This window comes from Electrona antarctica, assembly GCF_951216825.1.
Source record: "Electrona antarctica genome assembly, chromosome: 5".
In the NCBI taxonomy this organism is placed as follows: Eukaryota; Metazoa; Chordata; class Actinopteri; order Myctophiformes; family Myctophidae; genus Electrona; species Electrona antarctica.
This window is the reverse complement of record NC_136810.1, coordinates 51,069,678-51,082,177: the sequence shown is the minus strand read 5'-3', so window position 1 is coordinate 51,082,177 and position 12,500 is coordinate 51,069,678. Positions and strand designations below refer to the sequence as shown.

The 12,500-nt window shown below is 44.4% G+C and overlaps 1 protein-coding gene across 1 annotated transcript in view; it reads left to right on the top strand.

Moving 5' to 3' along the window:
* The window catches only part of hydin (HYDIN axonemal central pair apparatus protein), a 231,991-nt gene that overhangs the window by 48,851 nt on the left and 170,640 nt on the right, over positions 1-12,500 (top strand). The window contains exons 11-15 of the mRNA XM_079502371.1: positions 4,019-4,137; positions 4,726-4,949; positions 5,303-5,370; positions 8,114-8,358; positions 8,900-9,000. Coding sequence (XP_079358497.1) covers positions 4,019-4,137; positions 4,726-4,949; positions 5,303-5,370; positions 8,114-8,358; positions 8,900-9,000 — 757 coding nt within the window. The remainder of the gene's footprint in view (positions 1-4,018; positions 4,138-4,725; positions 4,950-5,302; positions 5,371-8,113; positions 8,359-8,899; positions 9,001-12,500) is intronic.

Below are 12,500 nucleotides of genomic sequence, written 5' to 3'. Positions count from 1 at the left end.
TGTTTTCCAACAGGGAGGAGATAAACGGGAAATAACAATTCTATATCTTACTCGCGGGCTGGGGGAGAAGATTTAAGTCAGTGGGACACAGGGCCTGAGATATGAAAAATCCAGGACATGGGGCATAAGTAACAATTCATAATTATGCAGGGCACAGGGCATATGATTTATAATTATGCAGGGCATGTAAACAAATCCACCAAAATAACAGATCTACAAGTCTCAAAAACCTATCAATGGCCTCAGTGCTTTTCTTGCCCACTACTTGCTAAAATTCCTCTTCACATTTTGTATCAACTCTATTGCTGTTGCCATAAATTCAGTTTCGGGTGAACGGTATACGATGGTTGTTTCGGCCTGCATTGTTCAGGCAGCAGGCTCTATATGGCGGCACGCCGGTACAGCGTGTTCCAACAGTGAGGGGCGTCCCTGATGAATGGCTTTGAGGAAACACTGGCTCTACTGTACTGTGTATAAGGCAGAGCTGGCAACTCCATTGATAAGCGAGAGCGATGCCCGGCGGAGAGTGTGCAGCTCTGAGAGAAGTAATTCTCTAAAGTTCAAGACATGATGTTCCAAAGAGGCTTATTATAGTGCCATTGTGAAGGTTCAAAATGAACTTTAAAGTTTAACATTTTAGGTGAGAGTATGTCCCATTGTCTGGGTAAAAGTCAGGTAAATCAAATCAATCATCAAATCAAACTTTATTTGTCACATCACATTACAAGTAGCCTGGAACTCACCTATGCTTTTTATGGCATAGGCAGCTCCCGGCAGGATCCGCCGGGAGAAACTATGCGCAGCTGCGCGACATGAGACTAATTACTTAGAGCGACACAGAGAGAGAGGAGTGTGTGTGTGTACATGTGTGCGTGTGTGTCAATTTAACAAAGGTGCAGACGATCAGAAATCAGCAGAGAGTGAGAGATGTTTGTGCTACTCTATGCCGAATTGAAGTGGACTCGGACCCAGACTTTTTTTTTCTCCCTGAAAAGTAACATGGGTGAAATTCTTGGTTGTGTAGGCTCTCATTGCAGTTACGGGGGATAGAGACAGCAATTAGAACTACACAGCTGCAGCCATATTTCGGCGCTGCCCTCAGCTTCCTTGCATCAGAGAGGCAAGCATGAGGAGCAAGTAAATCGGATAAATGGATTTGGGCAAAGGCAGTTTGCCTTTTCTTTTTCCTGGTTACAGTTTTTGCGATGGCTTCACGTTCCTAATCCTGCAGGACAGTGACTCTGGTGTTTTTATACAAGAGGGTGCTGTTCTCTGAGCAAACCCCCCCCTCCAAACTCTTCTAACTACTTGGCAGTGTGGGCCTTTGGGAGAAAAACTCGTCCAAGGCCTGACGTCAAAATTTAAAAAGAATCTTCTAAATCCTCCAGTTTTCTGAAATAAATATTTTCACGATTTTTCAAAAATAGCAGATCTACAAGCTCGTAGCGCGGCACTCGGTGGCGCGCTATGAGCTTGTAGATCTGCTATTTTTCAATAGCTAAAGTATAACAGAATGCTTGAAACACCAAAAGGGGGAAGTGAAATGATATGAACTGAATTGAAGGTATAAAGCTTCAAAAAGTAAAGTATTTTTGTTGGATTCTGAGTATTACACTTGGATATTAGGTGGCATTGAACAAAGTGTAAAACACTGCTCCTGTCTATCGAGTAGCCAGATGCACAGCAGGCACTGAGACGTTCACTTTGTTCTATTTGTTTCCACCGTATAGTTATAAGGAGACAGATCAGGCTTTCTACAGATGTACTGTACTGTATATTCGTCTGTCTTCTTTAATAAAAGTAATTGATCCTTTCTCTCGTTCAATCTTCCTTTTGTGTGAATAGAGCTAAGACAAACAAGGGGGGTTATTGTTCGAGAGGAATACGTTGCCTCTTCTCGATTCACTCTCTCTCTGAAATCATTTCATCGAAAGTGATGTGAAATTACTTCAGAGACTGAATTGAGAAAAGGCAAACTATTCTCCTCGAACAATAACCTCCCTTGTTTGTCTTACCTCTATTCACACACGAGACTCAATGAGAGAAAGGATATCAATATTACTTGTATTAACCCATTTTGGGCGGGAACCCCTTTTGGTGTTTTAAACATCATGTTGTAATTTAGCTATTGAAAAATAGCAGATCTACAAGCTCATAGCGCGCCACCGAGTGGCGCGCTACGAGCTTGTAGGTCTGCTATTTTTGAAAAATCGTGAAAATATTTATTTCAGAAAACTGGAGGATTTAGAAGATTTTTTTTTTAATTTTGAGGTCAGACCTACAGTAAATGAGTTAAAGAAGACAGAATAATAACCAAATGAACCCTTATGAGTCCATTTGGTACACTCCAGGTTTGTACACTCTCAGAGTGATTGTACGGATATATAGACGACCCCTGATAATAATAATATATGCCTTTTTGGTAGATGCTTTTATGCAAAGTAGGAAAGGAAACCCCTACCACTAATCCTGTGCTCTACCCACGGAGCTACACAGGACCACAGTATATACACACTTCTTTCTACCTTGCCTGATCTCATTTTCATAATAAAGACAAAGCACAGGGCAACAACAAATCCCTGTCTCGTCCGCATTGCTTGTCAAGAGCAGTTTGTAGTTTTGCATGTGGCCTGTGTGTGTGTCTTCCTGCGCCGGAGGCCAGATTTACATACATTTCCATGTTTTCTGAGGCTGCTGCAGGTGACCTGAAAACTAGGGCACGTGTGCTACTCAGAATGGCTTGCACAGACAAAAGATTAAGTTTTAACCGAAAGATTTGACTGTATTCAAAACATATTAGGACTACTTTCGTGAGATTAAGAGCATGCACCTAAATTGCCCATACTGTATACGTAGTTACATTATCATACAAATAGTATATACATTCTAATTTTCTTAAGCTCCCTTAAGCCGTCATTTCTTCCTATGTCTCTCCCTGGGATACATTTGAAGGAGACGCCCTTCATCAATACATTCTGGAAGACGGGGGAAATATTATTATTTATTTATTATTAAACATTTTCAGCATTTTTGCTTCATTTTGATAGAGAGCAGTAGGGAAGAGATGCAGTAAATGGCATCAGGTCGGATTAGACCCCATAGGCCAGCTGTGGGAAGGACTTTAGCCTTATGTAGTTCAGTATGCACTAGTCTCTTAAGGCCTTTTCAGATGGGGAGCGACTGACGCGCCTACTGCCTTTTTACTATTTTGAAAAACATTGGCTAGTTGTTCAACTAGCCGTTCTACGTCAACACGTTGTGAGCTTGTAGATCGGCTATTTGAACTATTCAAAAATGTTTTGCAACTACTTAGTACGAAAGGCAAAGAAGTTTAGGTATAAGGGGTTTAGCACTGACGCAAATAGGGCCCTAGATCTTCAGTGTTGATGAGCTAAAATCCATGTCTTTCTTGCTTCTCTTTGTTTTTGTGTGTTGTTTGTTACTCTGGCTGTGTTCGTTCACGTCTGTGTTCGTTCACGTCTGTGTCCGTCTGTGTGTTCGTTCATGTCTGTGTGTTCGTTCACGTCTGTGTCCGTCTGTGTGTTCGTTCACGTCTGTGTCCGTCTGTGTGTTCGTTCACGTCTGTGTGCGTCTGTGTGTTCGTTCACGTCTGTGTGTTCGTTCACGTCTGTGTCCGTCTGTGTGTTCGTTCACGTCTGTGTGTGTCTGTGTGTTCGTTCACGTCTGTGTGTTCGTTCACGTCTGTGTGTGTCTGTGTGTTCGTTCACGTCTGTGTGTTCGTTCACGTCTGTGTGTGTCTGTGTGTTCGTTCACGTCTGTGTCCGTCTGTGTGTTCGTTCACGTCTGTGTGTTCGTTCACGTCTGTGTCCGTCTGTGTGTTCGTTCACGTCTGTGTGTTCGTTCACGTCTGTGTCCGTCTGTGTGTTCGTTCACGTCTGTGTGCGTCTGTGTGTTCTTTCACGTCTGTGTGTGTCTGTGTGTTCGTTCACGTCTGTGTGTGTCTGTGTGTTCGTTCACGTCTGTGTGCGTCTGTGTGTTCGTTCACATCCGTGTGCAGGCCGTGAATGCTGTCTGCCTCTGACAGTCACGGGAGACGGCCTAGGACCCAAACTCCAGTTCAGCTACAACCTAATGGACATGCAAAACGTTTTCATAGGGGCCAAGAACTGTTATGAGGTAGGTAGGGGGTGTGTTCTAGGTTTTAGATTTTATTTTATTTTATTTATTGACATGAATGTACTGACAGCAAAACTTCTGATTTAGTCTTACAGTCTTGAATAAATTGTTTAGTCTTAGTCTAGTCTTAGTCGATTAGGTTCCGTGGCATTGTTCCGACCTCCCATTGTTCCGAAATGACTAAGCCTATCTCTAACCCTAACCCTAAACATAACCGCAAGCACGGGAGCAGCGCATGTTCGCCAACCAGCAGCGCATGTTCGCCAACCTTAATGCATGTTCGGACTAACGGGACTTCGGATCTATGGGCAGATATCAGTCGACTAAATATCAAAAACATGAAATGAGACATTCTGCATAATGAGTACTTTAACTTCTGATACTTTAAGTACATTTTGATGCCCTTTTAAGTACATTTTGATGTACATTTACTCAAGTACATTTTGAATTCCGGCCTTTTACTTGTAACAGGGTGCAGTATTGATACTTTTACTTAAGTGAAATATGCGAGTACTTTTCCCACCGCTGTACACTTATTGACGAAATCCTTGCTCAGTATCACTGTATCATTACCTTGTACATTTCCAGGTGCTGGTGTCCAACAGAGGTCTGATCGACGCTCCGTTCAAGGTGTCCTGCCCTGACAGCACCTTTGGCCGTTGTTTCTCCTCCAGCCCCGAGGAGGGCGTGGTTCCCCCGGGGGCCTGTCAAGCTCTCGAGGTCGTCTTCTCCAGCGGCTCCCTGGGACATTTCTCTGAGGACCTGCTGCTCACGGTCACGGGCCAGCCACAGCCACTCGCCTTGACGTTCCGGTGAGGTTACTGTAGATTCAGAGGGCCACTAATATTTACACACTCACTCCAGAGGGGCCACATTGCATAATATGTCGGGCAGAAACACACAGTGTGAAAGGATCAATTCCCTATTTTGGTCCCAGGCAGAAAAAACTTTGACAAGGTTAACATAATAGTTGGCTGACCATGTTGAATCACTTTTTACCCCATTTATCAGTTTTTCTTTTTTTTGTTTCTCTTAGTTACTGCACTTTGTCTTTGTAGTCATTATACTAATTGGCATGATGTCATATCTGTTGTGATATGTCAGTGCTTTGGTTTATATAGTATTATCAGTTATTATCAGTCATGTGTTTTGTGTTGGTTTTCAGAGGCCGTGTCGTTGGCCCCACTTTTAACTTCAACGTTTCAGAGCTCAACTTTGGAGATGTTGCCTTTGGTGAGTAACTGTACAAGTTTAACACAATCAAAAACACATACTGTAAAGCACTAGTCATAGATTATGCTGTACTAACCTCGTGGACTTAACTTAATGTGCTGGATAGATATTAAGTAACTATATGTCAGTGTGACGATTCAATGATTGTAAAATCTGATACGATTCATTCAAAGGATAATTTGAAAAACCTGCTGAGAAAAGCGGTTTAAGGACAAACGATGGTGTGATTGCGTCGTAGAGGCAAGTCAGGCAACTCAGCAGAACCAAGAACAAAAAGACAAAACTCCTGCTTTATCTAATAGAAAGAGTGATGAATGGCAGACCTGTTAAAGGCTTTCGCATTTCACGATTTGAAGCTTCTGGCATGCGTGCGTGCGTGCGTGCGTGCGTGCGTGCGTGCGTGCGTGTGTGTGTGTTTATTTACACACACTGTACTGTAAACTCCAGCTTATTTTCTTTCAGCTTCAGAATGTGGGCCTTTGTTCTCAAAGTCAAAGTATTGTAATAATAATGGATGCTTGGACAGTGAAACTTTGGTTTGGATAGTGCAGGGGTTCTCAACGTTTTTGGCCGGGGACCCCTGGAAATGCTTTGGCAATGTCTCGGGACCCCCGCCCCGCCCCCTCCCGACCCCCAATATAAATTGACTGCTACAATAACCTTAAACCATTTTGGGCGGGAACCCCTTTTGGTGTTTTAAGCATTGTTATAATTTAGCTATTGAAAAATAGCAGATCTACAAGCTCATAGCGCGCCACCGAGTGGCGCGCTATGAGCTTGTAGGTCTGCTATTTTTGAAAAAAAGTGAAAATAAAATTTAAAAATAAATCTTTTTTTTTTTTTTTTTTTTTTTTAATAATTTGGGGACCCCCTAAAATAATTTGGCGACCCCCCAAGGGGTCGCGACCCACGGGTTGAGAACCCCTGGGATAGTGCATAATGTGACTGTGAGATTGAAAGGGAGGGATGAGCAAAATCCTCATAATAGAATTTCATTCTATTTCACCTTTCTTGGAATGTGTTGGTGTGAAGAGCATTGTAAGCATTTTATAATCCATAGCCAGTGGTGGAAAAAAGTACTCAATTTTTTAAATCAATTCTACAGTGTGGAAATGCTCTGTTACAAGTAAAAGTCTGTAATTACAAATGTACTTGAGTAAAAGTACAAAGGTATTGACATAGAAATGTAGGCCTACTTAAAGTACCAAAAGCAAAAGTACTCATTTTGCAGAATTTCCAGATCTACAGCTCACAATGCGTCTCATTGAGATGCATTGTGCGCTTGAAGATTGGCTATTTTCAAATTGCCGAAATGTATAGGGCTGAAGTGGTTAATGTATGTAAATCAAAATCTACTAAGTAACTAAAAGTTTTCAAATAATTGTAGTATATTTGTCTCTGAGATGGAGTGGAGTCGAAGTAAAAGTACAGAAAATTGCAAATACTTCAGTAAAGTAATTATATCTCATAATTGTACAAGTTGTCTGCCACCTGGTGGCGGCAGAAGGTAGTTAAACCCTGCCAGGGCATATTCTCTATATCCGGGTAGTAGTTTCATTTTCGCTTTACCAGCATGGAGACCGCCATTGTAAAGATCGGAGGTCTATGGGGGCCGTGTGCAAAGATCCTGGTGCAGGGGGGGACGGAGGCGTTGCCTAGCAACCGGGCCAATGTTGAAAGCTGATTTTCGGCTAAATCGTTTCCTATTTGGTGTAAAGCTTTAGTTACGAACATGTTCGTACTTAGCAGTAAAATAATTTTGGGCGGGAACCCCTTTTGGTGCATTATGTTATGCTTTAGCTATTGAAAAATAGCAGATCTACAAGCTCATAGCGCGCCACCGAGTGGCGCGCTACGAGCTTGTAGGTCTGCTATTTTTGAAAAATTGAAGAACCACTGACATAGAAACATAGCTTTTTCAGAAAACTGTCAGGATGTAGAAGACATTTTTAGAATCTGATCCCAGGTCAAAATGGGTTAAGTGCAGTAGATGTTATTTTCCACCACTGCCCTGTTTTTCACTCCCTCTCCTTCTATGACGCCTCTTGTCCCTCTCCGGCTCCCTCTCTCTCCGGCTCCCTCTCTCTCTGGCTCCCTCTCTCTCTGGCCTCTTGTCCCTCCCTCTCTCTCTGGCTCCCTCTCTCTCTGGCTCCCTCTCTCTCTGGCCTCTTGTCCCTCCCTCTCTCTCTGGCTCCCTCTCTCTCTGGCTCCCTCTCTCTCTGGCCTCTTGTCCCCTCCCTCTCTCTCTGGCTCCCTCTCTCTCTGGCTCCCTCTCTCTCTGGCCTCTTGTCCCTCCCTCTCTCTCTGGCTCCCTCTCTCTCTGGCTCCCTCTCTCTCTGGCCTCTTGTCCCCTCCCTCTCTCTCTGGCTCCCTCTCTCTCTGGCTCCCTCTCTCTCTGGCTCCCTCTCTCTCTGGCCTCTTGTCCCCTCCCTCTCTCTCTGGCTCCCTCTCTCTCTGGCCTCTTGTCCCCTCCCTCTCTCTCTGGCTCCCTCTCTCTCTGGCTCCCTCTCTCTCTGGCCTCTTGTCCCTCCCTCTCTCTCTGGCTCCCTCTCTCTCTGGCTCCCTCTCTCTCTGGCTCCCTCTCTCTCTGGCCTCTTGTCCCTCCCTCTCTCTCTGGCTCCCTCTCTCTCTGGCCTCTTGTCCCTCCCTCTCTCTCTGGCTCCCTCTCTCTCTGGCTCCCTCTCTCTCTGGCTCCCTCTCTCTCTGGCCTCTTGTCCCTCCCTCCCTCTCTGGCTCCGTGTAGGCTTCCCCCACACCTTGACGTGCACCCTCTTCAACACCTCCCTGGTGCCAATGGTGTTTGTCCTGCGGGTGTCGGGCGACGGTTCCGGGCCAGCCAGCGTGTCCAGCGCCGTCCAGGTGTCCGAGCTGTCCAGAAACCAGTGGCACGGCGGCGCCGCTATGGACGCTGCGGGCGCACGGCCCTCAGAGTTCACTGTGAGGCCGGCCGCGGGCGCCGTGCGCGCCATGTCAGACCTCACTGTGGAGGTAAAGCCCTAACAGCAGGTGGCCACCATCGCCTGCATGAGGCCCCTTTTTTCAACCGGTTCACTTATTATTTTCCAATAGCTAAATTATAACATGATGTTTAAAACACCAAAAGGGGTTCCCGCCCAAAATGGTCTAATATTGAACCTGTTAAGAGTGTTTCTGCTGAAAATGAATTGGTCCTAAAAGTTGCAAGATAATGACAATGCATTTATTTATCTAGCACATTTCTAGACATAGTCACAAAGTGCTTTACAGCGACGAGCAGAAGAAAACAACAAAAGATCAATCCATGCAATAGCAGGCATAAAAATACAAAAGATAGAGCCCTAAATGCCCAAATTGAAAATTGTAATTGTTGATTTGAGTAGGAACGCCCTTTTATTTTGTCAATGCTGTGTGTGTGTGTGTGTGTGTGTGTGTGTGTGTGTGTGTGTGTGTGTGTGTGTGTCTGTGTCTGTGTCTGTGTCTGTGTCTGTGTGTGTGTGTGTGTGTGTGCGCGTGCGCGCGCGCGTGCGTGCGTGTGTGCTACTCTCTCTAGGTGACGTTGTGCTCCAACACAGTGCAGAGCTACAGGCTTGCGCTGGTGGTGGATGTAGAAGGTGTTGGGGAAGAAGTCCTGACTCTGCCAATAAACGCCAGGTCAGATTAACAAATGAGTATCAAGCACAGATGCTATTTGAGAAACTGTGTGTGTGTGCGTATGCGTGTGCGTGTGCCTGTGCTTGTGCCTGTGCCTGTGCGTGTGCCTGTGCCTGTGCCTGTGCCTGTGCCTGTGCCTGTGCCTGTGCCTGTGCCTGTGCCTGTGCCTGTGCCTGTGCCTGTGTCTGTGTCTGTGTGTGTGTGCGCGCGCTCGTGTGTGCGTGTGCAACCTGTGCATGTGTGTGCCCGCCCGTGCGCACATTTCATGTTTGTTTGCGATCGGGTGTTGTGCTCTGAAAATAGCAGATCTACAAGCTCGTAGATTGGTTATTTTCAGCATGCAACCAAGTGTAAATTCGGCCATTACGACGCCATCAGGGCCTGCCATCGAGGCCCGCCAAAAGGCCCAGCCGTCTTTTCCAACAGGTGTGTGGTACCTGAGGTGGTAAATAAGTAGCCTTGCCGAACCATGAGGCTCGTAGGGTAAGGTAAGGTAAGGTAATTCTATTTATAAAGCGCCTTTCAAAAAAATCTTTTTTTTTTTTTTTTTTTCCAAAGACGGCCACAGACGTCTTGGGCACTGCACGTGCGGTAATACCAGTCTTGGGCACAAAATGTGTTAAGACGTAACTCGTTCCACAGAGTAGGTGCTATGGAGGAGAAGGCTCGATCACCTTTAGTTCTCAGCTTGGTAGCAGGGATAATCAGAAGGCCTTTATCAGAAGACCTAAGTTGTCTCGTATTTAGCTTAGGGTGGAGTAGCTCAGTTAAATATATTGGTCCCAGCCCATAGAGGGATTTATAAGTAATTAATACAATTTTAAAAACAATTCTGGAGTCAATTGGTAACCAGTGTAAGGCGGCGAGCACAGGTGTAATATGCAACCTTCTGTGTGTATTTGTTAACAGTCTCGCAGCGGCATTTTGCACAAGCTGGAGACGATGCATTGAGGAGCGACTCAGGGTGGTGAACAATGAATTACAGTAATCCAAGCGGGTTGAAATAAAAGCATGGATACGTTTTTTGAGATCCTGTGAAGTTAATAAGCACTTAATCTTAGAGATGTTTCTCAGTTGGAAGAAACAAGTTTGGACGACCTTTTTAACCTGTGGTTCGAAATTCAATTGCTGATCAAAAATAACCCCTAAATTCTTTGAAGTCTTCGGGTAATTGGCCGTTATAGCCAAGGACTGCTGTATTTCAGCCTGGATGGTCTCAGGTCCTATGATCAGGATTTCTGTCTTATCAGGGTTTAGCTGTAGAACGTTCTGTGCCATCCATTCCTTGATGGAATTTAGACACTCTTTTAAAATAGACAGCTTACTATGGTTAGGGGATTTAAAAGAAAAGTACAGCTGAGTGTCATCAGCATAACAGTGATAAGAGACTTGATTAAAACGACTGATTAAAACAGGGGTTCTCAACGTTTTTGGCCGGGGACCCCCGGAAATGCTTTGGCAATGTCTCGGGACCCCCGCCCCGCCCCCTCCCGACCCCCAATATAAATTGACTGCTACAATAACCTTAAACCATTTTGGGGCGGGAACCCCTTTTGGTGTTTTAAGCATTGTTATAATTTAGCTATTGAAAAATAGCAGATCTACAAGCTCATAGCGCGCCACCGAGTGGCGCGCTACGAGCTTGTAGGTCTGCTATTTTTGAAAAATCGTGAAAATAAAATGTTTTTTTTTTTTTTTTTTTTTTTAATAATTTGGGGACCCCCTAAAATAATTTGGCGACCCCCCGAGGGGGCAGTTAGATCTAGGAGCAACAAGAGCGAACATTCCCCAGAGTCGGCACGCATTAATATGTCATTTGAGACCCGGAGTAGTGCTGTTTCAGTCGAGTGCTTTGGGCGAAAGCCTGACTGGAATTTATCAAAGATTGAATTATTTTCAACCATTAAAAGTAACTGCTCACATACCACTTTCTCTAAAATCTTAGCGATAAAAGGTAGTTTGGATATGGGTCTGTAGTTAAAAGGAAGGGACGGGTCAAGGTTGGGTTTCTTTAAAAGTGGTTGGATAACAGCATGTTTAAAATAGTCAGGAACACAACCGGAGCTAAGGGAGCTGTTGACGATAGACAATACATGCAAACCTAAAACATTAAAAGCATCTTTAAAAATGGTGGATGGGATAAAATCAAGTTGACTGGAAGAGGGATGCATTTTAAAAACGATTTTAGTTAAGTGTGTGATAGAGACTTGGCTGAACTCACTCAGAAGGGGTGGAGGGTTGGGATAAGATCTTATGTTTGTGATCTTATTTAAAAAGAATGATAAAAACATTTCACAGTCGTCATTCGAGAAAACCAGGGACAGGAGTAGGAGCAGGGTTGACCAATCGGTCAACAGTAGAGAACAGAACTCTGGGATTATTCCTGTTCTTATTTATAAGATCAGAGAAAAAAGCATTTCTTGCCAATTTTACTGACTGGTTATATTTTAAAAGCAATTCTTTCATTTGTATATAATGAACCTCCAGTTTATTACAGTTGGAGGCCATCGATATTGTCCTTTTCTTTTTGCTGAGGTTTGCGTGATCTGCGCAAAAGGACAGTTAACCCATTTTGGGCGGGAACCCCTTTTGGTGTTTTAAACATTATGTTATAATTTAGCTATTGAAAAATAGCAGATCTACAAGCTCATAGCGCGCCACCGAGTGGCGCGCTACGAGCTTGTAGGTCTGCTATTTTTGAAAAATCGTGAAAACTGGAGGATTTAGAAGGATTTTTTTAAATTTTGAGGTCAGGCCTAAATGGGTCAAATAATAAGGGACCATATCGGTGGCACCCAACTGTATAATGAACCTCCAGTTTATTACCTTTCCACCTCCGCTCGGCCCTTCGACAGTCTCTCTTCAGTCCACGTATACTTTCAGTCATCCATGGGGATGGGTTTTGCGAAGCAATAGATTTGAGTTTAACAGGGGCTACCAAATCAATGGCAGTCGAACATAAAATATTAAAACAACCGACTAAGTCGTTTGTCTGAGTGGGGAAGGTCAAGTCATTACTGAGAAGAGTAAAGGTGTTAGAGAATTTTTCAGCAGAGTGACTGTTGAGAGTATACGTGATTGGACTTTGCGTTTAGTGGATTGAGTAGTGTCAACATTAAAAACTATATTAAAATAAATGGCCTTATGGTCAGACACAAACAACTCATCAATAAAAAGGGCACTAAGGCTTGAACCTAAGGTAAAAACCAAGTCCAGCGTATGACCATGAGTGTGAGTAGGAGCCCATCTCCTGTTTCTGTAACGTGAGGCAGCTTGATGTACAAGTACACCCCCTGGACATGACGCTAGTATGTCGCAGGGACTTACCCCCAATCCAACCCTCGATGCTGAGTGTCAAGCAGGGAGGCACTGGGTCCCATTTTTACAGTCTTTGGTATGACCCGGCCGGGGATTGAACACCGACCTCCCAGTCTCAGGGCGGACACTCTAACCACAAGGCCACTGAGCTGGTTCCTGAGGTGGTGGTAGAGACTAACTCT